General features: G+C 39.0%; 2 protein-coding genes across 4 annotated transcripts in view; both read right to left on the bottom strand.

Moving 5' to 3' along the window:
* The window catches only part of ccbe1 (collagen and calcium binding EGF domains 1), a 33,439-nt gene extending 15,751 nt beyond the window's left edge, over positions 1 to 17,688 (bottom strand). The window contains exons 1-5 of one of the 3 annotated variants that reach the window (XM_077623596.1): positions 17,066 to 17,688; positions 16,472 to 16,766; positions 16,044 to 16,308; positions 4,928 to 5,999; positions 4,779 to 4,859 (exon numbers count right to left, since the gene is read on the bottom strand). In XM_077623596.1, the coding sequence (XP_077479722.1) occupies positions 4,779 to 4,859; positions 4,928 to 5,031 (185 nt within the window). In that variant the 5' untranslated portion in view covers positions 5,032 to 5,999; positions 16,044 to 16,308; positions 16,472 to 16,766; positions 17,066 to 17,688. Of the gene's footprint in view, positions 1 to 4,778; positions 4,860 to 4,927; positions 6,012 to 16,043; positions 16,309 to 16,471; positions 16,767 to 17,065 lie in introns of all 3 variants that reach the window. The other 2 variants (XM_077623597.1, XM_077623595.1) reach the window with 2 other exon arrangements.
* Positions 17,689 to 20,142: 2,454 nt separating this feature from the next.
* The window catches only part of hcn1 (hyperpolarization activated cyclic nucleotide-gated potassium channel 1), a 49,888-nt gene continuing 44,872 nt past the window's right edge, over positions 20,143 to 25,158 (bottom strand). The window contains exon 8 of the mRNA XM_077622980.1: positions 20,143 to 22,596. Coding sequence (XP_077479106.1) covers positions 21,509 to 22,596 — 1,088 coding nt within the window. The 3' untranslated portion in view covers positions 20,143 to 21,508. The remainder of the gene's footprint in view (positions 22,597 to 25,158) is intronic.

The raw sequence follows: 25,158 nt of genomic DNA, 5'->3' as shown, positions 1-25,158 counted from the left end.
TAATACAGCAGCAAAATGCTGTGATACAGAAAAACATATTAATTCTTGTATGATTTGTTTAATTCAATAGGATTGCTGCAGTGCGCTATTAACATTGCTTAACTCAATAATCCTTTTTCAGCACCCCCCCATCTTCATAGTTTTGGAAGAGAGTAGAAGTGAATAATTTAGGCTTCCAAAAATTAAATCAGTGTTAGTGCATGAAAATCCAAACAAAATTATCACCCAAAAGATATGAACAAATTAGTATATGTCATACAAAATTAACATAAATCAACTCATTAATATTAAAATCACTACATTTGCATATAATAAAAGGAAGTATTGAAATACAAATCTGCCTCAGTCAGCATGTTTATTCTAAGTTGACAAATGTATAAATAGTACGTACTATATACTATGTCAGACGATATCAAGTTCTAATTAATTACACTGTAGCGCTTTGAGTGTGTGCATGATCTAATTTCTCTGTGTATCTTTTGCTAAACTCTTCATCAATCACAATACAAAAACTACTTACGGCAATTTACAGTGTTTTCATTAGTTATTAATTGTAACAATCACAATGACTCACTCCGTGTTTGAAGGAAAGCGGGAATTATTTGCTAGTCTGACCTTGTCCTCAACTTTCTTCATTTTCTTTTACAGTCTACTTTACCATTAAGATCTTTCAAGCTCTGAACTCTGCGGGAGAAGTCAATTTCTCAACACTTTGTGTGCATTTGCTTGACAGGTCACACTTGTTCTTACCAGGATAGAAAACACATGTTTACTTCCTTCCTTTCGACACGTACCAAGGCTAAAGGCAGGCACGTTTTGGCATTTAATACAGATTGAAGGACTTTTTGCATTGTCTTTTTGCAGTGCTAGAGTGGTTCCACTCACTCTGTTAATTAAAAAAGTCATTTTTTTCCTGAAAATAAGGGCAATTTTACACCCACACAAATATTGAAGTAAAATGAAAGCTGGAATGTTACAAAAAAAACTTAAAATTAAGGAAGGTGTCTTTTATGAGTTAACATTATTATATCATGTGCATAAAAACGCCAATCCTGGAGACTAAAGATGACCCTATCTAGAATTAAATCATAATTTAACAAGAAAAGATAAGCATTAATTTACTGCTGTAAGGAAATTAATCACTGTTACAAGAAAAAAAGTTAGATTTTTTCTCTGAAAAGTTTGACCGATGCTAGTAGAATTAATGTTAAAATAAGTATCCCTCTCTATTAGTTCAACTCTAAGTTGTAATGTTACAAGCAAAGAAATAACTGATTGCTCAAGTTAAAATTTCCTTGTAATATAGTTGTAAATTGAGAATAACAAAGTCCTAATAGGCTTTGACACACTGCAGACACTTGAGTTTTATGGCTTTGATCATAATAGAGCATACGACTTTATTGGATTCAAACTGTCATAAGTTGGGCTTTTACTCGGCAGACTTTGTTTCATTGTTATAATGGTGAGAAAGGCCGCCAGGCGGAATAAATGCCTTTCAGGCATTTCAGATTGGCATGATTGCTGCGTCTACATCTGCTCAAAGAGATGTTGAGAAACAACTTGGACTTCTTCCATCATCCTTTCTTAGCTGCATTAGTAGCATACAAAAAAGGAACCATTTGAGTAATTTATTATGCTGTCGTTAAAAATAGGCTACCTGACAAATATTTCCAGATGTCTTAAAAAAAACAAAAACAACAACAAAAATGGAATCGGCCATTTGTTTCTTTTACCACGATGCTGACTTCTCTTTCTTATTTACAAAAAACATTTATTTTATGTGATTGCTTTAAACATCAACTTTAATGAAAGGTTTATAGTGAAAGCTAAGAGTGAATGAACTTTTGATGATTATAACAGTTAGCGTATATTAAGAGGAGCGATTGCGTACAAGAAAAAAAAAAAGAAAAAAAGCGTTGTAACAGCAGAATTATTTTTAAAAACAACATCGCAACCACTGCACATGCCGCACATTAATTATGCTGCAGCTGTAGAGTGGAAAGCGTCTTTTATGGGGAAGTCTTTTTTTACAGGCCGGGCTAAGCCAACATCGCTCACGCTATAAATCAGTGCAATCATCCTTTTCGCGCGCCTCAACTGAAGACGAGTTATAAACAAAGATTATAAATGTGTCCTTTTTTTGGTTCCCGCCATTGTTGCATAGCAAAGGGGGAATCTGGCCTTTGTCTTGGCATAGCCGGCGAGGCGACGCTGAAACCGATTCAACAATGCGAGCATGGCTGATGAAATCCGCTGATTATTTGAGCAAATACGTGGCGGTTTGCTATGGTACGTTAGCTAGCTAAGCAGAGGCTTTAGTGTTTATCATTTGATGTGTTAAAATGTTCAGCGGCCAATAAAATTTGACCTGTGGAAATACAGTAATACCTGGCTACTATCTAGGAACAATAATACAAACATGAATTAAGGGAAAACGATTGGAGAATCTTCCACTGGCCACTATGGGGCAGTGTCTATCTTCACGAGAAAAAAATAACAATAGTACAGTGAGGGTTTTAAAAGTCAAAACAATATTAAATCGACTCCATAAAAACATTGTCCCGACATCGCGGTTATTCAGCTATTGAACCTAGTAACAATTGTAAACGTGGTTAATTCTTTGTTTAGATGTTTATTTTATGTACTGCAATCCACAACATTTTACCACCAATTTGAACCTTATGGCTTTAGAACAGGGGTGTCAAACTCAATTTTTTGTCGCGCGCCACGTGGTAGTTTCGATTACATCCGGAGGGCCGTTATGTCTTCCAACTAGGCTGCCAAAATTAATCAATTAATAAATTGACAGCTTTCTCGATCGTGCTAATCGATAGATAATTTTTGGACATTCAAATGAGTACAAATTGTTTGCAATTATTGATTTAAAATGAGGAAACAGGAAATAATCTATAATCTTCATTTGAATTTCATCATAAAAGAGAAAGTTGGCACTCATCATTTACTTTCTCGGGCCACACAAAATGATCTGGTGGGCCAGATTTGGCCCGCGGGCCGCCACTTTGACACATGTGCTTTAGAATAAAACATGTTCAGCTGGTTGCCTCATTGCTAGTGCAGACAGTGGAATACTCTTAGTGTAAAGGTCACTAAAATTTTGGTGGTCCTAGAAATACCCCAATTCAAACATACTGTACTTCCATTTTCTTTCCTAAGTTCTATCACTTGGCTCCAATGTAAATGAAAAACAAGACTCTAGGGCATTTATATTGTGGATCAAAGGTTTTCATTACATAGTACTCTAATTTGCAGGGAGAAAACTATGTACACCACTTAACAAACAATTTAAAAAACTAACCGCAAAATGCGAAGCCAAGAGTTATTTTCTTTATATGTGGCAACGTAAGACCACTTAGAGCCTGACTACTTGCAAACTTGGCACGTAATGCTCACACCATTTGAACTACTAGGTTTATAATCGCAATTAGAAGCAATTGTAGACCAAAAACCTGGCTCCGTCTCTCACAGCCATTTTTGAGCCAAACATTCAACTCAGCATGCAGAGAAACATGCATTTTGTTAAATTTGGATCTAAAATGCCAAAATGATGGGAGATTGGCCATGGCCCTTTGAAAAAAAACTTGTGTATGGTTGTTGAAAATTTAGCAGCCAAGACGACCTCTTAAAACAAATTTGACATGAGTTCATAAACTAACCTCCCACTTGTATTTGCTCATCTTTGAAAATTCTTGGAAAATAGCCACTGATTATTATGCAAAACAAGAGCTATCTGTGTTTTAAATCATTGTCAGTTATTTGCTGCTTGCAAGAAATAGACAAGACTTTGGGGGTGAAAGGGGAAATGTCTGATTCCCCTCTCCTTTTTTTGCACAGGATTACACATAAAGTTGCATTTATATTGTTCAACATAAACTAATAATTTTAAATAAAGCATGTAAAAAGGTGTATTTTTATTTATCTGACATGATCGATTGAGACGCCTGTTCTTATGTAGCACAACTAGTCTCCATGGCAACCATGTTTCCCCCAAACCCCCTTTAGGACATCTTTTTATTGAGACTTAAATGGGATCATAACGGATTATGTGCAAAAAAACTTTTCATACATATTTTCCATTTTTTGGGTAAAAGGCAAAATATGTGATTGTTTGTTTCTAGTGGTATTCAATTTACATTGAAATAATCAGTATGTTTTTACTGCCAATGATAGTGAAATCAAATATATAAAATCCATTTTAACAAGGACGTTTGGCAAGCAAAATGATTTTCAAATTCCATCCAAAACATTGTTTACACAATGTCCAGCATCCTCTCAATCCTACTTAGATGTCAGCATCTTCGAAAACGTGGGAAAACAATACCCTCTAATTATTATATAACAATACAGTTCCCGTCTTTCTGTTTTTAATCATTGGTAGTTTCACAAGATTACTCAAAATTTTCAGATTTCAACACAACTTTGCGTTAGACTTTTGAGTAAAACGTCAAATGTTTTGTTTGTTAATGCATTAGGCGAAAATATTCTTACTGGTATACATGTACTTTTCCAATTTTGTTGCCATTCACTTTGCATAACAGACATAAAATAGCCAAGAATTAAAAAAAAAGCAATAAATTGGTGTAAAATATGCTTTTTGATGAGTTTACATGCATTACCATGACAACCATGATGATGCTGGTGATACATCCATGAGTGCATGGTTCTAATTTAATCGCAAAGTAAATATTTAAGAAAATATATTAAATACTAATTTTATATAAAAAAAAAATTGCAATTATTTCAGCCAAGAGAAGACTTACTTGTAGCATGTTGCAACTTCTCCACTGGATTTGACACAGGAGTACTTGGTGGTTGATATGTTGTTTTCTGAGCACTCCTCTCTGTCAATATCAAAATAATATTTTTAATATTTGTCTTCAAAATGACGCGGTGGGTGTGTGGAAGTTACCCGAAGCGGGCATCTTCCGGGTAGCGTGACAAGGGGGAGGCTTCGGAGAGGAGAAAGAGCAGGGTGACAGCGCGGAGCAGACTGCGAGGGTGTCCGGGGATCATGGCTCGCCGTCGGACTCCTGTCACCGAGCCACCCGCTCGTGGAATGAGCTCCGTGGTGGTGCTCGCAGGGCCGTGCGTGGACAAAACCTGACACGCAGCCAGCCAAGCGGACCCTCCCACTCGCCATGCGCACGTTAGGTTTAGATGAGGGATTCTATCGAGGCGATTTATAGTGACTATTTTTCATTATTTTACGTATGTGCGTCTCGTCTAATTCTTGACGTCATGAAGCAGTAGGGCGCACTTCAGGATTTTAACTCTGCTTCTACCTGGTGGCTCTCAATAAAATTGCAACAGTAAACCAAAACTACAGATTAGGTCATTTTATGAAGTACATACACCAGGAGCATAAATTTCCCCCCCCAAAAGCTAAATTATAGCTGTCAAAACAACAGCCCATTGCTCAGTTTTTATCGGCCCGCTGCAAATTATGAATGTATCATTGAATATGGCCCGCACAAGAATCTTAACTCCAGTTGACATTGTATTGCACTTCTCAGTCAAAACACTAGTCGGACTTTGTCACCTAAACAGTGCCATTATCTGAACATGTTGCAATCAACGTGGTAAATAATAATAATAATCCAATGGTATACATTGAATTATCTCGGTTGGGATTTTCTTGACTCATTCTCTTCTATTTAAGGTTATGGACATAAAACCCATTTGAAATGGGAAATCTGACATTGAGGTGTTGTGACATTGACAATGTTTGTGGAGTAAATAAAAAAAGCAATACAGTTATGGTCTTTTACAAATGGCTTCTAAACTAGTTCATCTTCCATTTGTGGCCACGTAAAGAACTCCAAAAGACTAACCTGGGCACTGGGGTTTAGGGGTTAACCCTGGTCGCGACGACACATGAGATGCCAAGCCTTATCCTGTACTGTGGGCGACCTCGGTAGCTGTCCCGGACACAAGAGCTGGGCACAAGTCAGGCTGACCCTCGTGTGGCGTTCCACTGCGGTCTGTAAAGATATCTGTGTGAAACCAGAGGTGGATGGTGTCTCTTTACAGATGTCACAATGCACCCTTCTTATACCAGGACATTTCATAAGAGGACATAACTTGAAATTTAGTATGGATGATTCTTAGTGTACTGCTAGATGTTAACTACAACATTGCCTTGAAATATGAGACGTCATTTGCCTGACAAATTTGAAATACACGTGCAGTATGCTACGAGAGAACTCAACTCGGTTATTACTTCACAATAAGTAGAACTTTGTCAACTGGTGACTATTTCACGAACGATGCAGCATCCCATTTGGCGCAACAGTAATCAAAGTTAAATGTTCTTTATCCTCCACAGAGAAAGAGTAAAATTGCAAAACTGAGATGAAAAAAAAATAGAATTGGTTTTAATTCAGTTTTTAAAAAATTCCATGTGTATCAAAAAAATCCAAAAAGGAAAACATTGCATTGGAATGCCTGTTTGAAAGGGAAAGCTTTCAACCATTTTTACTTTCAACTCTTGTATTTCTAACGCACGTCTTTATTAGAATTTCATAATCTGCCGCCAAATACTATATTAAACCATACTCCTTTGCAGAAGTAGCGTTACCATTTTGGTAAAATATTCTATACTATTACATCTGACTGCATTCTAGTTGGCCAAAAATGGCATTGCTATTGACAAAAAATGCTTCTAGCAGGAGACTACTAGGAAGTTCTTCTTCTCTCCACTGGATGGCTCTTTTAACCAAGACAAAGGTATCTCTCCTCCATCCCCATCCCTCCTCTTGTTTCAGCACCCTCGTCATCGGTGCCCACAAAATGGATGACAGCTTTTAGTGCAAGCAGGGTGCGTCACAGCACTGAAGGAAAGGCTGTGCCATTTACCTTCCACCTGTTTCCATTCCTCAGCAACCCGACCTGCCGAAGAATGAGGGATGCTGCAAGGCCTCACATATAGGGGAATAATGAGGCTGGACTGGTCGCCATGCCCTTATTTAGCCTCACCGGATAAGAACAGAGCAATCATTTTTACACGTTCATGTACGTTATTGCCACGCCTATGGACAGTATATATGATTCAATAGATGGTGTCTATTTACTTCGCCTGCAGGAATGAGTCACAACCATATATTAAGTTTCCTCTCATGGGCAGCAAGGTACAGTGACCCATCGGAACCAGTAGACGGGAGTGTTTGTCTTTCAGTGAGATATTTAAAAGCAGTGCAATTGTGAAATTAATTATGAGCACTTTCAGTCATTATGTTATGATGCAATATATTCTTAGTGTTTGGTCAGTTTTTTTCCCCAACCATGCGTTACTTACTCATATATGAATAGGTATGTTCCATTTGGATTAGTCTGTTTAACTTTTTGTCATGCATCATGCTTCTAACGGTAAAAACCTTGTTAAGAGTTGGGAAAGTTAGAATTCTTAATTCTTTTTTTTCAGGATTCTTCCAGTTTCATGACTTTATGCAACATTTTATAGCTTTCGTATTGTGTAAATAATATCTAACAAAAATTATAAAGACCAAAACCAAAAAAAAAGCCAAGTGTGGGTTGCCGTCTGCAGCAATTCAGCTACTCAAACCCACACAAGAAGTGGCCATCTGACGATTATAGCCCGCTTCACCTCTTTGCATTCAACTTGTCGGATGGGTTAAGAGGCTCCCAATCGAGCTGAGAAGATGGAAAAAATGGGGGACGCTCTGTATTTTTATTATATCATTATGGTCTCAAGGTCAGTGAGACTTTTTTTTTAAGCAAGCTGCTCCACGTGGGAAAGAACACAGCCAAGAGCACATGAACTCATGTTAGGGTCTCTCTATCTTTCTTTTTTTCCCCCTCAAATAAAGCCACTAATTCCTTTTTCATTACCCTTGACTAACTTTGCACACGACAGCCCTTGTTCGTCGTTCATGATCCTCTTACTGCGGTTTAAATCACAGCGTGTTATGCTTGCCTCTGTCTTTCTCTCTTTATGGGTTTTAAATTAAAACCACGAGCTGTGTTAAAGCAAGCACATGCATATGCATCTATTTAATTAGTCAATCCATACTAATCAGTATGCAAAAGCCCATACATGGCTGGCAGCAGTCATAAAATAGAGGAAGGAACATGTAATGTTATGACAATACATTCTTAGTGTTAGACTATAAAGTCATGATGACACGCTGATTGAGTTGTGAGGGTATGAGGAAAAGAATAGTTGACATTTTGCATGACTAAAAGACAGAAATTTGACAATAAAACGCAAGCTAAAATGGTGTACATTTGTATATTTGTCTCTAAAACTGGAATAGAAAGAGTCAAAACGTTTAAATTTCCTTCCCCAATTGTTTTTTTACTGTCATTATTGCCTAAAACAAAAACACTTGCGATGACGAATTGTACTTGGTGTATAATAAAATAAAAATATAAAAACATAGCATATATAAATAACATATACAACATTGAATTTCATAAGACACAGTGTAGTATTACAAAATATGCAACTTGTATTGTATGTGGCCATTAAATTGTCATTTCACTCAACCAAGATCCTATATTTTACTGTAATAACTGTTACAAGATCTGCAAGACAAGAATAATGCTAAAATGTAATGTCAAATTTGAGTGAAAATGTCTCATTGTACCTAGATCATGCTGTCCAATCAGATTACCCATGTCTGTTCCTCATAAAGTGCCACACACTTGTACTACTTATGACTTACTGAAATCTCCTCTCTCAGCATTTGCACTGTATTTCTGACTTATAATTTTTTGCAAGCAAATGAAGCCACCGATTGTGTGCTGGCTTCTTCTTCGTTGGTGTGACAGTAGGTTAATAAGCAATTTCCTTCCTGTCATTTCAACGCTTCAGTGGTTTCATTGCGGCAGGTCGACTGATACTGTCTCTCTATTCGCTGGCATCATCTGTGCTACCAGTAACATATCTTCTGCCCAAAAGAGAGAATTATGACTCTATCTTTGTAATACGTAGTGACCTTCTACTTGAAATACATTTCTTTTTTTGGCTTTCTTTCAAGATAAGAGTTTATTATAACTCATTTTTTTGTCTAGATTGAATGACTTTTCTGTTGAACAAAATTATGACCTGATTCTACTAATATTCCACCTTAAAAAAATTATTGCAAAAATACATTTGTATTATTTTTGACAATGAAGTCATAACGTTTGAAAATTGTTTGAATATATGGTTAAAAGAAAAATGTGCACCTTTTTCAAAGGCACCGAAAGAGTCAATAAAGCTTTGATGATGCTGACATTGTATGTAGATTGCCATTAAAGTTGAACATGGGAGCACAGTTGTACATACAAGAAAAAAATAGAAAATCCCTAAGCCGATTTAACAGTCTATCAGCAGCCGACATCTAGTGCCAGATTGCAAACTACCTACACGTAACTGCACGCCTTCTGATCATTATCAATAACCTCCGTACGTCCTTGGGATCGCCACATCCCTCTGTTATGTTTTTTTTCTTTTCTTTCTTTTATCTTTTTATTGCTGCACGCATACACAATATCGCCTGCTTTGAAATAATCCTTCCGGCCCACATCACATCAGATAAAAGAAAATAATTCCAGGAGGCTGTTGTGTCCAAGTAAAGAACAGCTAGCATCACGTTATGAATAAAGAAAAAAAGGGCAGATAAAAAGATGGTCAAGAAAAATACGATGCAAAAAATTGACTAATGCTCATTATAATTCCATTAAAAGTGGTAGTAATATGGGTTCATAGGTAATAAGTACGTTAATACATAAATACATGAATAAATATATAAATAAATAAGTGTGTTGCTGAAATATATATATATATATATATATATATATATATATATATATATATATATATATATATATATATATATATATATATACACACACATATACACACACATATATACACATAGATGTACATGCATTTGGTACTGATTGGTAAGGTACCACTAGTCAACAAGCAAAATGCATAATAAAAGTAGTGAGACTGGCCTAAATTTGGGTGACTAAAAATGAGGTGAAAAGTGCCAAATACCTATAGTTTTTTAAATTCAATATCTGGCCAAAAACGTTAAAGCAACACTACGTAACTATCCGTTTTCTGTGAAAAGAATGATAGTGTTTTGGCTTCACAGAAGACTGAATTTTTCTGTCGTAAAGTACCTGAACTACATTTGTGTTTCCAGTGGAAAGGATGAATAGAATATTTTTCCGCCTTATAGCAGCAACAATTTATTTCTTGTACAATTCTGACTTTTTGCCCTTTGCAACAAAAAATAAAAAAATCAACAGAAGCGAGTTTCCAGCTTTAATTCTTTTGGACGGGCAGTATGTGGCCGCGGATCGAGATGCTGGCGAGCAGATGGCTGCAATGGGGCAATCCATGCAGCGAAAATGTGAATTAGGAGATTTTTTCCGGTAGGCCTCTTCGAACTAATGTGACATTCCACAGATCCCAAAAAACGCAACCAAACCACCATGTAAGGGAGGAAAAAATTAAAACCCATTGCTCTTATGTAAGCAGATTTTCCGCCAAAGTGTTTTTGTTTTTGTCTTGGCTTTCCCATGCGATTAACGTCTTCTTTCAGGGTTTCGTGACTCCCGCCCAGGCTGCCGCTATCGCCCAAGGGCAGATGCTGGACTGGAGTAACCCGGATGGAGAGAGAAAACTGATAAATGAAAAACGTCCAGGTAACGACTGGGAGTGTGTCGATTCATGTCACTTTTGACTCCATAAATAGGAATCACAGGAAATATATCATAGAATTTAGAGACTGGAATTGAAATTTCTGGAAACTTCCTTCACTTGCTGCCATCCCTCCCCGTTCAAATGAATAAGACGTCGACTAGTGACAAACTAATGTAAATTCCGACCCCACAGTTCACTTATTTTCTTCAGAATCTCAAAACGAACCAGAGCCATTTAAATGTCTACATGTCAAAATTCCCCTCCACTGGAAAGTGTCCAAATAATTATGGATAGGTCTAAATAGGTAAGAATGGGGAAAGGTGGTGACCTTTAACATAATCAACAAATGATAGCTGCGTTAAGCCATGTCAGGCTTATTGTCAATCATCAGCCACAGCTCCTTCAAGTCTTTGCACTTTTCTCCTTTTGATTGAGTCAGCCTTTTCAGCTGTCATTCAAAGTGTTGAAACGTCTTTAAAGTGGAAAGGGTAGGAAAATTGTTTGGAGAAGAAAGTCAAACAAGGACAATGGATGAAAGTTAACTCCATTTTCAGTCATTTCCTGACACGTTTTGGGAAATGAGTCAATACGGGGAATGAATTGAGGTAAATTATTTTAAAAATAATGGATGAAATACAGCCCGACATGGTCATAACATTTAATTTACAAATATAGATTTCAATGAAAGACACCACACTGTGGCTAAGATGTGAAAAAAAATTACATTAAAATTGATGTAATACAACTAGTCAAGCAGAACTTCTCACCATTTAAAGTGAGAAAAATATACATTGTTCAATTTTTTATAACAAGGGTGTCAGACTCGGGTTGGTTCGCGGGCCGCTTTAACGTCAACTTGACCATTTTAGATATAATATTTAGATTTTTTTAAATAAATGGATTAAAAGAACTGGATTAAAGCCCTGAATATTCAGTTTTTTATAGATCTAAAACAATGTTTATTTTAGCTTTTTTTTATATATTTTTAGATTTTACAAAATGATTTTTGAACTAAAAACACAGAAAAAAATGATTAAAAAATTACAATTATTGATTTAAAAGGGGGGAAATCAGGACATTTAATATACATCTATACTCTTCATTTTAATTTGATTCTAAAACAGAAAGTCGGCACTCATGATTTACTTTCCCGGGCCACACAAAATGATGCAGCGGGCCAGATTTGGCCCCCGGGCCGCCACTTTGACACATGTGGCTTATAATCATCAATGGTTATCCTTTTTATTTGAGTTTGCATCCTATGTTATCAGCACAAGCAGCACTTTGTAAGCCAAATGTGTTTTGCATGCTTATTTTTAGAGTAAACCTCATAATTCTAGTACTCTAACCAGAGAAAAAAAGTGCAAAGAGATGATGTTACACCTAAACAAATTCTCTCACTTTTTAACAATGAGAATGCAAGACAGGAGGAATAGCTTTCAAATAAACTCTTCCCGGCACCGAGGAGCAGCATCCCACTCAAGCCTCACTAATACTAACCACAAAGGAACTTCAATTTTGCAAAATGTGGATTGTATTGTAAACTAAATGGAGGGAAACAAAAGAAGCTGGGTTAGAATGCAAGGGAATCAAAGAGAAGTGATGCTGCATACAAAAAGGTGATAGAAATAAGCACACCAACCAGCAGGAGAGGCACATCACCACAAGGAGTGATTGAAGACAAGCAAGGCCAGAGACTACTAAACAAGTACAAAATAAAAGGGTGAGGGATAGAATACATCAAAGGGCTTTGTAGAAAGAGTGAAATACTGTACGATGGAGGACTTCAGGAGTCATTTCGCCAAGATAAATTGGATGGGAAGCTCCAAACCAGATACTACAATGCAAACCATTGAGAAACAAGAATAAAATGGACACAATGGAGGAGTGAATGTAATACTAACACAAATAATTAAACCACCAAAGGTGAAAGGATAAACTTCTATTAAATAATTACTTGATAGAGGAATTTCCTCATTCAAAGGCAAGCGGAAAAAAACAACACCCTACTCCACTACAAGGGAGCACAGCTATCGAGGCATAAAAAAACAACAAACAAACCAAAAAACACACCTAAATATTGAACTTTTTGTACTAAAGCTGAAGGTCTCCAATACGCAAACAGTCCTGTTGTGTCAATTCAACCTTTTTGAATTATTATGGTGGTATAATTTGGTAAAATTGGACGATTGCACTCAAAAAAATAATGTTGCAATAGTAAATGTGTCTTAGAAAAATGGTTAAATGTCACTTTTTGCGCAGCAGATTTTACAGGCACACTTTTCTAGCCATCACTTTAAAAAAAAAAAGAATTACATCAATAAGCACATGGTGTGTCGCTGGTAGCAACTCGCAATATAATGGAATTACTGCTGATCCCTTTCAGATTGTTTTTATTTTGGGTAGGAATAATCATAATAAAAAAAAATCAGAAATGGAAGCTTATGCTGCGTAACAGACGGTTTGGGATTGCAAATCTTAGACAGAGGTCACGTTCCATTCACAACACCCGGCGACTACGCATGCAAACACCTCAACGATGTCAAAGTGGACGGATGGCAAACAGCAACGACATGTGGATGCATTCCGCCACCCACACTTTATCATATGATGATGAGATGGTTAATAAAGTTATGGATCGTACAACAAAAAAATGGAATTGACGGGACGGGGGATTTTCTTTAATCTGGTAGGTTTAGCCATGGCGGGATTATTTACTGTTATGCAGGAGGCTTTCGGCGTCACATGACTATGCAGTCTGGCATATATGAGTGTGTGTGTGTGGGAGGGTGGGGGGCCTCTGGGCGTATGTGGATGCTGGTATTGGTGACATCCATTTACCCTCTTAATGAGCACACGTTTTACAAATAAAAGTGCAATGGTAATGATCATAAGTGTCATAAACAATATATCACGCACTTAATTCATTTAACAAAGACAAGGAATGGTTAGCCAAAGCCTAACATTTAACAAGATAAAGCCCATTTAACAAAGACAAGGAATGGCTAGCCAAAGCCTAACATATAACGAGATAAAGCCAACATTTTTGGATCATATGAATCACATTTTGACTAAAAAACATCAATCAACTACAAGTCAAAATGTCAAAAATCCTCTCTGCATGATCTTATGAGTCAATCAAGGACAACAACAAGACTCCTCATACTCTAGCTTTCCTCTAATCTGTTCCCACCACAATAAAACGGGATTAAAGATTGCCCGGGAATGCCTGACCACAATATGAACAAGTAAAGAGGTCAAAGGGAAATTGGACCACTAAGCTCTCTAAGGGTTCCTCTGGGCTCTAATGAACAAAGCTATCACTTTGCAAAATATTGACGGATTGTGCTTTATGCATGATAAAGATAAAGCAGGAATGATTCATACAGAAGGGATTTGGCAGTAAAGTTGGCAGGGATGAGCACTGGGGCAGAAAACGAATCCTCAGTGTGGAATTGATGGAAAGTTGCATTGCATGAAGGAGCTGATGATGAAGTAGGTGTACTGACAGCTCGTCAATGGAGGCCGAAGCAGTAGCTGTGGCGCGGGGGACAGGAAATGATTGGAGATTGAGCAGTCAAGGTGGCAAATGTGATAAATTTACCATTAACATTTATTCTATAGCCACAGTTAAACTTGGCCAGCCGCATTCGTGAACTTTAAAAGCGTATTCGTTGGAAGAGGCGTCAGCAACGAAGTGTCTCCCTGCATTGTTTCGGTAAAACTACCCATGATAATCTGCAGTTTTTATAGTCAGTGTCAAACCTGTACTGTGGCAGCAACACATCACTCAGAAAATCATAAATTAACAGCACCAATTAATTGCTAATAATCTGGAATCTCACAACAAAGAAAAATCTTGTCTCTTTCCTACACTGCTGTAAAGATAGTGATGTGTGTGTATTGTGTTTGAGGTTCACGAGATAACAAGAAGCCTGCGACCTCAGCGTAGAGGTCAGCAGAGACGTCAGGCCTTGGCACGGCAAGTTAAACGCGATGTGAAGATGGGTTGATGTGGGCGAAAGGTCAAACAAATCTTGACGAGCATCTGAGCACTGCAGTGATACTACAAAATAATCTCATAACTATAGCAATCCAGTTTCATGCTTTGCATACACTTGCTGTACAACCTAACATTTTTCTGTCATCATGTCTTTCATGCTTACTGGTAAAATAGTATTGATTGGAAAATTATGGCAAAATAGTTGAAATAAGGAAAATCCTAAAAGAAAAAAAAGTAAATGTAGAAAATTCCTTAAAATATAATCTTAAAATGCATTTTGCACAGTTAAACATGATAGGTTAAGTCAAATTAGATTGGACGTCCATGACTGTCAATGGCAGTGAACGAGTTCAATGTAAAGCCTGGTATAAAAGGAGCTAAAACCAAGTATGAAACTTGAAAATAGAGGGGACCTGCAAAGTGGTCTTGTGGAACGCCCCACTTAACTCTTCCTGGTTGACAAGGCCTTTGTGCAACTGTCAAGCAATGTCAATCTATTGTAGTAATATCTTCAAGAAAATTTTCACCTGATTTGATTATCCTGATAAAAGTCGATCCAAAATGCCTCCGTGGAGGGCGCGTCATCCTACGATCACACCGAATTGCAAACCAACATGCATCACGCGTCCTTGCCGCCAAGCCGATGAAGCGTCATTACGGCAAGGACGCGACAACACGCGTGATGGCCGACCCTGCACGGTGGCGGTGGTAACGAGTGCTCACAGGTAATTGAATTTACAGGATATCATCACAAGGCAAGAAAATTTAGTGGTCGTCAAGGTCGGACAAGGTGAAAACAGCAACAACATGGATTCATCGGGACCTGATTACAACAAACTCAAGCTCTCATCGACTACAACAACATAGAAATACATAAACATCAACTGCATGAATCATTATAGTGAAGAGTATATTGACGTGAAAACTATCTACATTTACCTTAACAAATAGTGATTTTATTGTTCATTTAAGTCTTGTAGCATTATTTTTTCACAATAACGGTATGCATTGTCAGTATCACAATTTCCTCCAGGGCAAATGATTTAAAATGTTATTGCATCTTAGATCCCAAATAGTAGGTTCCTATCTGTGCTTCCTAAGTGTGTGTGTGTACGTGTACGTGTACGTGTACGTGTACGTGTATGTGTATGTGAATGTGTATGTGAATGTGTATGTGAATGTGTACGTGTATGTGTATGTGTACGTGTATGTGTGTGTGTGTGTGCGTGTGTGTGAATGTGAATGTGTATGTGTATGTGTATGTGTATGTGTGTGAATGTGTATGTGTATGTATGTGCATGTGTAACTGTGTATGTGTATATGTGTATGTGTACATGTGTATGTGTATGTAGTTTCTCTAACCTTGTTCTGAAGTCCTCATTGAAGGCAGATAAGAGCCCCACAAATCCAAAGTGCAGACAGGACATCTCATCAAATGACTTCTTGTCCACCACAGGTCTCCAAACCAATTCCACAAAGGGATATGTGGGTGCAGGAATTCATTCCAACTGACTTCAGCTGACAGCAATCAACTGATTGGTGGAACGGTGTCGTCTTCACTGGTTGCTAGGAAAACCTGCACCGACCTATCTCCTGGAATCGTTCAGAAACATGTCTTGTACACCAACTGTCAAGTGGTTGATAAAGAATAAAGACATTTTGGGCAGGTATATGGGTTTAACCTTTCAAAATGTGACATTGTCAATCTTTAAAAAAAACAAAAAACCTTTATAAACAAATATGCATGTTGTATATACTGTTTTGGGAAGAAAGTCTGCTAAACATTTTACCTCAGTGCTCTCATATGCAGAAGGGGAACCGACAGAGCTCCGGCACCATGTGCTTATTCGGGCAGCCCCCCGGCACTCGCGGGTTTTTGCTCATCGGACGCATTCCAGGCGAGGATCCGCCAGCTCAAGCGCAAATTGCTTCTGACTTTCCGCAGCTATATTTGAATAGACAATTCTAGAGGGAATGATATTGAAGTCCGCCTGTGGTTCTGTGGACGCAGAAATGGCACAATGGAGTGACCCTGGAGGGTAGCATGGTTGCAGTTCTTGGTCCTGACTGAGAGCCATATGGTCCCTGGAAACCCACAGAGAAAGCTGTGTCACTTTTTGGCAAAATGTCAAACCAGGGCAGTTTCGTCATGTGCTTGTCAGGATCCCGAGGTATAGTTGGAGCCGATTTGTCCTGCAGCATAACAATCAGAATTACAACTACTAAGACAAAAAAACAATAATAAATTAGTTTAATCAACATTTTTTTCCCTCATATTTGGATGCAGGAACTAGAAAAATGACTTGTTAGACGATAAATGGTTTGCACTTTTTGAGTCAAGTCAAAATGGTAAATAAATCTCATTGATAAGTAAGTAAACATACCTTAAAAGACAGTCAGATTTGCATTCTGAATGTGAAGACCTGCTTCGTGAATCCCAATCTTCTCACTGTCTCTTCAGTACAGCCTACTGCAAACTATAATCGATCATAAAGACTTTGAGCTCAGTCATTATTTCCTAATGCAAGTAAGTTTTTCAGTATTCTCGGGAATAGCCTGTTCAAGGTCACAGGGAAACGAGTGCCAATCTGAGCAGACTTTTAATATGAGGACTATACACTCGAACTAGTAGGCAATCAATCACATGAATGTATGTTTCTTCCATCACTCTTGATTTTGTTGGATAGTTAAAAAGTTCCCACTGTACTTTAGCTTAGATTTTTATGTTGCAAACACTTGGTTAATTAATTGTTCAAGACTGACATTTTAAGCAGTGGAATCCCAGCTAACCAGTGTTCAAGTCAACTATGCATATCAAATACACATTGGATTGGTTAATTCATTGGTCCTGTCACTGGCTATAAACGTCCAATCCGTTTAAAGTGTGAGGGCTGGCAGCGAATGACTGTTCGTTCATTGCCAATCCCCTCAGTTCCAATGGAACTAATAATTTCTCATTATTGGGAAAAGAAAAGACTCCTCCATGACAAGGACAAAATGTCAGGAGGAAAACAGAATTAATTTCCCGTGCATTTAATAACATTTCTTCAAAGCCGAATGAGGCCCTGTTGTTGCTGTGATAATGCGGCAGGCACAAAAGCAATGCCATCGTTCCAAAGGGGACCGAAGAAGATTTATTCGGGACAAGTTTGCGTGGAAGGTTTCGATGCTCAGAACAAAGAAAGAAGTCCTTTGCCCTGGCAGGGAGGGAATCTGTCTTTGTGGCAAGCAGCTTTCAGACTTCAGTCCTGGAACTTCATTTTTAATGAATGGAAATCCCCTCCTGAAGGTATTTCTGATATTTCACCCACGGTTGAAAATGCTGACTGCTCGACTGGCCTGGGTCCAAAAGTCGACCACACACACAGACACTTTCCATTTTTAAATGACAATATGTCGTTTATTTTCTATATCTTAAAGGTTTATTATTTACAAACCAAATAAAACAAAAATAAAAAGGATTTTTGACAAACACTGTTTGTCTGCATATTGTTGCAAGAAAGTTTACATTAATCTTTCTTGTCCTCCGCGAAAAACTCAGTAAACCAAAATGTGGCTCTCGTCCTCTGCGGAAATTCTTTTTGCATCTCTATTTTTCTTGCGCCTAACCAAACAGTCTGACGAACGAAAAGGAAAAAAAAAATCAAGGGGGGGAAAAAAAACGAAAATACACATACAAGCATACAGCATGTGCTGGTTTGTAGAGGGTCTCTACACTGCTAATGTGTAAGCTTGTTAGTTTGCCAATAATGCCCATCTGACTGCTGTATTCGGTAGAGTGGGGAAAGAATAATAATTTTAAAAAAGGGACGCACTCCCTCTGAAGGCAAGTATGAAAAAAAAAACCAAAAAACACAAAAAAATGGCACAACGCAACAATCCTGCGATGTGCCATCACTCATTCCTACGTAACAATGGCAGTTCACCCAAAAGCTCCGTTTGTTGGAAAGTCCACCAACATCAATATGTCCAGTTTTCTACTTCAAAAAGTGCAATTCTTAAAACACAATTACTTTTTCTTGCTTTGGGCGATTTCTGTGAACAAACATCAGTGGCTACCTCCCCAAAAAAAGAAAAGATAAGAAAGGTGCTCAGCATTTTTACAACATCTTGTCATGCATGATATAACTGCATTAAGATTGCACTCTACCCCGCATGAAAAAAAAGAAGATAAAAGCGTGAATCTAAGAGAAAATAAACAAGCTGCTTGAAAACGTTGGATGTCGTGACACATTTGGCCGTCTTCATGAACTACCTTCCCGTCGAAAGAAACTGACAACAAAAACACGGACAAAAAAACGTGTAAAAGAGGAACCGAAGTAGGACGGAACATGGCTATAGTTTAGGCACAAATACGTAAGAATGTCCATGTGAAAAGTCGATGCTCGCACAGACGACATCGAGTCGGACGGACAATGAACAGAAACATCAACATTTAACATCAACATTTGTTTTTTGATTTTTTTGTCTTTGTCGTGACAGTGCATGCTTTCATTGACGGCGGCGGTAGGATCGTATCGCTACACTATCGACACAAACTGGTAGCCGAACGCTCATTCCTGGAAGGGCTCGGATATGCTTAACAACATTTTACGTGGGAAGCCAAAATAACGGCCTTTTGGATCCATCGTGACCTTGTTTAGAGAGTTCCGTGTCTGCTTTGGAATTGGTTTGGCATATTCGAGCCCACAAGGAAGGATTTACATGAGCCGGAGAACCTTAATGCAAACAACAGCACTACGCAGCCTTCAATCTGTCATTTTTTTTGTGATAAAGCTTATGTCCTGAATTGTGCCAGGTGGGCATACTTTGATGCACCATGCACTCAAGATCACTCCAGTAGCTGGCTTTAATATCGGGCTTTGATGTATTCCAGTTGATTTCTGATGCGAAAGCTAGATTTTACTGTTCTTACTAGAAATATGACTACACGGAGAGCCGTGGTTTAACGATTGTCTTGTTATTAAGCAATTTGCGGTTACAAAATCGAATATAGTATTTGAGAATTCAAAGGTGACTTGGCAGATTGTACATTTTGTTGATTGGTTTGACTTAATCTTTCCCAATGGAACCTGGTCTGACCGTAGTTGTAAAACTGAAGAGCCTTAACACTATTTTAAGTAGGCCACAGATTCAATCAATGAATTATTACACGCGAGTCACTTTTAAGATCGTTATGGAAAACAACAGCCTGAAAGATCAAACCCGGAACGTAGTTTTGGAGTTTTAGTCTATCGAGACAGTTTGGAGCAGTTTCAAAGCTTGCTAACTAAACTTGAGCATAATATAAAAAAATAACAAAAAAAACAATAGAACAGATTGCCACCCCAATCATTGGACCCCAAATTCTAGGACACTCAAAATTTCAAACATCGTGAAAAACGATAACAGTAAGTAGGGAACATGGGTCTGATGCGAAACCCACTTAGTATGAACTGAAGCATTTTTTTGGCTAAAGTCGGCACAAATCTGACGTTTCAACATTAAACCTCCATTTTCAATGCTCTCACAGTTTTCCTTTTTACGCAACTAAGTCTGTTAAAAGGCATACTTTTCCACAAACCAATTCTGTCTTTTAAAAAACTGATAGTTTCACACAAATACGACTCGATGACAGGGGAAACGCCTCTAAAAAAAAGTACAGTATATATAAAAAATGGCAGAACGGTAAACTTTTGTCATGAAAAATTGGAGTGTTGTTGAGCCTGTTGGTCAAAACGGTGCTTATTTCTTTTGCATTAAGGTTCGTTCGTCAGCTTTGTCAGTTGCATGTGGGTAAGTTAGGTTCTCTGACAGAAGTAAGACATTTGTTTATGATAGAGAATGCACCACACTGTATCTGTAAATACTAGCTCTACAAAAACTATTTACAGCACACATATAGGTAATCTTTATGTCACAGTCTATTGCATAATGGTGATAAGTCTTTAGTTTATAAATATTATAAATATACACAGTTTCATTTTTTCCCCGCTCTCATTGTTACGTCACATTTCAACCATCCCAAATGAGGAATAGAAAACAATGGCACACATCCGTGCTTTTATCCATCCATCACGCTCATCTTAAAGCAGAATTTTCCGATATTTATTCCCTTATCACTACCGAAGTTGCAAACACTTTCAATGCGGTGTCGAGTTCTGTAGGGCCAGTAAAAATCCTTCGAGTGAGCGTGTGCTTTTTGTTTGTTAGTTCTTCTTTGTTTTTTTGTTTTTTTAAGATGATTTGCAAGTTTTTACGTTGCACATATGGTTCCACAGTGGCGCTAAACGCTGCTTCTCCTCTTCCTCATTGGTGGGAAAAGGAAGTCACGATCCATAATGCATTCCAGGTAGAAAACAAACCATCAAATGATAAATATAGAAATCAAAAAAATTCATACATTTGATATAATTCATTATATTTCTCAGAAAGGAAGACTCATGTTTTCTTTACACTACAGCTTTTTTTCAATTGCCATTGCGAAATATATTATACCTACTTGGATTTCAACACGCAGTCACATGCACTCGCGCATTTTCCCAACGCTCCCATTCGTACCAGATCTATATATACACACACACACACACACACACAGGCCATGTACCAGATATGTGTACATATTCATAGATATGGCATACTGTAAAAGAAAACGAGATTATCTGTATAATATACATTCTTAAGCAGGGAGACAATTTGTCTAAAATATAATACAAGGGCTTTGTATGTACACTATTTCAATGAGGCGATCTAAAAGGAGAAAACAATGCTGAAGTAGTTACGAGGTCCTCCATGGTTGAAAAAAAAAAAGAAAAAAAATAATTAAGAAAACAAAAAAAATAACGGGATCATAAATTTGATGCAAAGCGCATTTTGTCTTGCTCAGGCTCCGTACTGCTCAGGACAGAATCTCTCCGAGAACCAGGGGGTTCCCTGTGCTGGCCCGATGACGACGAGGCCGCCGCCGCCGCCACGGCCGCCGACGTGGAGCGCACGGGTGGCAGGGCCCCCGACGACATCTGCCGGAACAAATTGACCCGCTGGGGCACTGTGGTGCGGATGCCGCCCTGCAGACTCATGGCCTGGATGGACGGCGCCGCCGTGGCCGCCGGCGGTGCGATGGAGGCCAGCGATTCGCCCGAGGCCTGGTGCGGCCTTTGCCCGAGCGAAGTGTCGTGCGGCAGGGACGGCTGCGAGGCCGACAGGTGTCGCACGTCTCGACTCAAGCTGCCCGACTGCAGGGCCTGCGTGCTCTTGTGGACTTCGCCTCGCTGGGGCGAAGGGACCTGCTGCTGCTGTTGGGGAGAATGCTGTTGCGGGGAATGCTGCTGCGTCCCGGTACCGCCCGCGGCCGACGTCGGCAGCTGCTGCTGGCTAAGTTGCGTCTGCTGGCCGCCGAGAGACGGCTGGCTGACGGGCTGCTGGATGAGCGACAGCTGGGATGCCGTGGGAGAGCCGTACTGGAAGCTCCTTCCGGCCAGCGGCGTCTGCACCGGCGGGCTGCACATGGCCGCCGTGAAGGAGCACGGCGACATGATGGCCCCCTGGAGAGGCGTCTGGGCGATGGCGGAGGAGGAACCCAGGTGGGTGACGCTGGCAGTGGGGTAGAGGGCCGCCGCGGCGGCGGCTGGCAGCATACGGGCGGCGGAGGCGTTGGCGATAGCTGAAGCGCTGTAGGTCAAAGGAACCGACGACTGCTGGAATTGACCCATCCCGAAGGCGGCGGAGAAGGGCGGTTGCGCTGGCGAGTTAATGATGGAGTTGCCGGACATTGGCGTCGAGTTCACCCCGCTGACCGACTGCTTGCGGTCCACCATCATCACCATCTCCCGGTCCTGGCGAATGATCTGCTTCAATATCTCGTTCTCCTGAGTGTTGAAAACGCCGGCGTTCAGATCCTTCTGGAACTTCTGCAGCAGCAATGAGTTCTTCTTCCCTGTTGGGAAGCAGTCGAGAGAGGTGAGCTGGCCTGGCAAAAGGGCGCGCACAGGAAAAGATCTAGCTAAACCAGGAACAAGAATGGCAAACAATCTCAAGATGCAGCTTGAAGACTTGACCAAATGTGGGAAATAACTGGGAACCAATGGGACTGACTTCTTCCCGGGGTGTGTGCGCACTCCAGACAAAACATGTGTGTACATTTTGACGCATCGGTCTTCGCAGGCCTCTTTCTAATGAGCTAATTTTATTGATAGTGAACTTATTTTTGCCTGTACGTTCTAACTTAGCCAGTAGAGGGAGGCGAGTGCTCATATTTATTTTTTATACCTGTTTTTGTGAGTCTGCTCACGACTCTTAACGAGTCAATGGGAACATAATGCTTTAACAACTTCACATATGGACCAATTCTAATAAGCAAAGTTTAAAATATTCCATTAATATAAACATTTCAGTTATATCTCAGTTTTTTTTTAATGTATTCTGTAGTTTTGGCAGCTCTGGACAATGACAGCCATGCTAATTTTTAATGTCTTCAAGCTGCAACCTTGCACATCCACTAAAACTTAGTCTTATGGAACGTGAGGTACACTGAATGGCAATGGTGGCGACTAGAGGGGTCTGGGAGGAAGGGGTGAATGACACATAAAGGAGACAAAGATTACGTGTGGCGTCGACTGGCAGAAAAGTGCTGACGAAACACGGAATACGAATGAGTCGCAGCCACGCATCACCACTCTGGACAGTTTCCCTCCCAAAGACGACACGCAAATCTAAAGTACTGCAATTGAAAGTCACAGTCTATTCAAACCACAAGGACTAATGCACATCACACAAGGACACCTAGAATATCCACTTTGTAAGACTTTTCTTTTTTTTTTTAAAGTCTATTCTACCACTATTACCACAAAGTGCTTGTGAGGTGACATTCATAATAATGTGTGAAGCAATTACACTTGGTAGAGTTATGCATCTAACTGTACTGCAAAATTCAATTAGAACATTGCATATTTTCTCCCATGCCCCTTTTAAAAGGAGCTCGCCACAGTGACCCCCCTGGGGCCTTATATATACACAATAGATTCAAATTGAAAATAGCCTAATTATGCATCATAAAGGGCACATTGCGCCTAAGGGGCCAGCAGGCAATTCCCTTTTTTTTTTTTACACAAAGTTTGGATATGCATCATGGCAGTTTGCCTTGATAGGGTAGAACCCATTTGTTTGCGTATTGGCAAACGTACGATTTTTGGAGAGAGTTTACACTGATTTGAGCATTTAACAGTCCCCCAGAACAAAACTACAACCAAATTTCAAATATAATTTGTCATAAAGACCTATCATAAATATAATATATCTGTTTTTATAAGGCGAAAAGTCACATTGCTCAAAATGTATTTATCATTGACGATATGTTTGGTCCGATAGGGTTAAAAAGACAATTTACTGGTTGACAATTTAACTAGATTTTTTTAGAGTCCAACTATTTTCCGCAATGTAGCCTCTATTTAAGCTTCTTGTGCGGGCCATATTCAATGACTTTCATCATTTGCTTTAGGCCAATAAAATCTGGACAGGCGTTTGGACACCTCTTGCATATTGACAGCCAATGACGTGACATTGCTGGCTAAAGAAGATGGAGTGGACTACAAGTACACTCAAGGCTTTAGTCTGAGTCACTCCATCATGTAGACTTTGTCCGTCCTCGAGGGGATGAACACTTCTCCACTTGGATGGCGTTTTTACTCTCGAGGCCGCCGGCGAGTTAACAAACCCGCATCGGCTTTCAGTAGGATTGATGTTGGCTCTGCCATGTACGATTTCTCACTACAGGCTAAAACTAGCACCACAGACTACCAGTTGACTTACAATGCTTCTTTTATGGCATTTTTAAAGGTGACTGGGTTTAGATCTGCGAATTGGAAGAACAGTAAAAATGATATTACGCTCACAAGGCTGTTTTGACAACATATAAATGATTGGTGTCCAAAAGAGAACATTAGAAGGGTCTGCTTAGCAATTTTTCATCTGCTAATGGTACACACTATTACGCAAAAATCACTCCCTAATTACTGTGGACACTAAAGTTGAATACTAGTGTATTTTATCTTTAAGAATTGATTCTTTTTAATCAATTATGGAGCTAAAACTTTTCATTCAACAGGACTGTATTTGATATTTGATCTTTCATTCATAGTGTCATGAATACAAAATGTGCCTATCCAGAGGAAAAATGTTCAAGAACATTGTGGAGATGCATTTTTATATTATTCACTATCTTCTTGGACTAAATTGTGGAGATTTAAAAAAATGGGATGCTTTTTTTCTGAGCAAATTCAGATGAATTTCATTCCACTCATCCCCAAATAACATTTCTATTAGTTTTCTTCTTCTACTAATTTAGAGTAAATCAGTGGTGCCTTTGCTGGTTACAGAGAACTAATGTACTCCATTTCACCTAATTAAACACCTACTCTTTTCAGTCCAATCAGCCATAGAGCGATTGTTTACTACAGCAATAGGCAGTAGGCAGTGTGTAGTAATTAAAGAAGATTTGAGG

Source organism: Stigmatopora argus, chromosome 16 (assembly GCF_051989625.1).
Source record: "Stigmatopora argus isolate UIUO_Sarg chromosome 16, RoL_Sarg_1.0, whole genome shotgun sequence".
In the NCBI taxonomy this organism is placed as follows: domain Eukaryota; kingdom Metazoa; phylum Chordata; class Actinopteri; order Syngnathiformes; family Syngnathidae; genus Stigmatopora; species Stigmatopora argus.
This window is presented reverse-complemented; position numbering and strand designations above follow the sequence as displayed.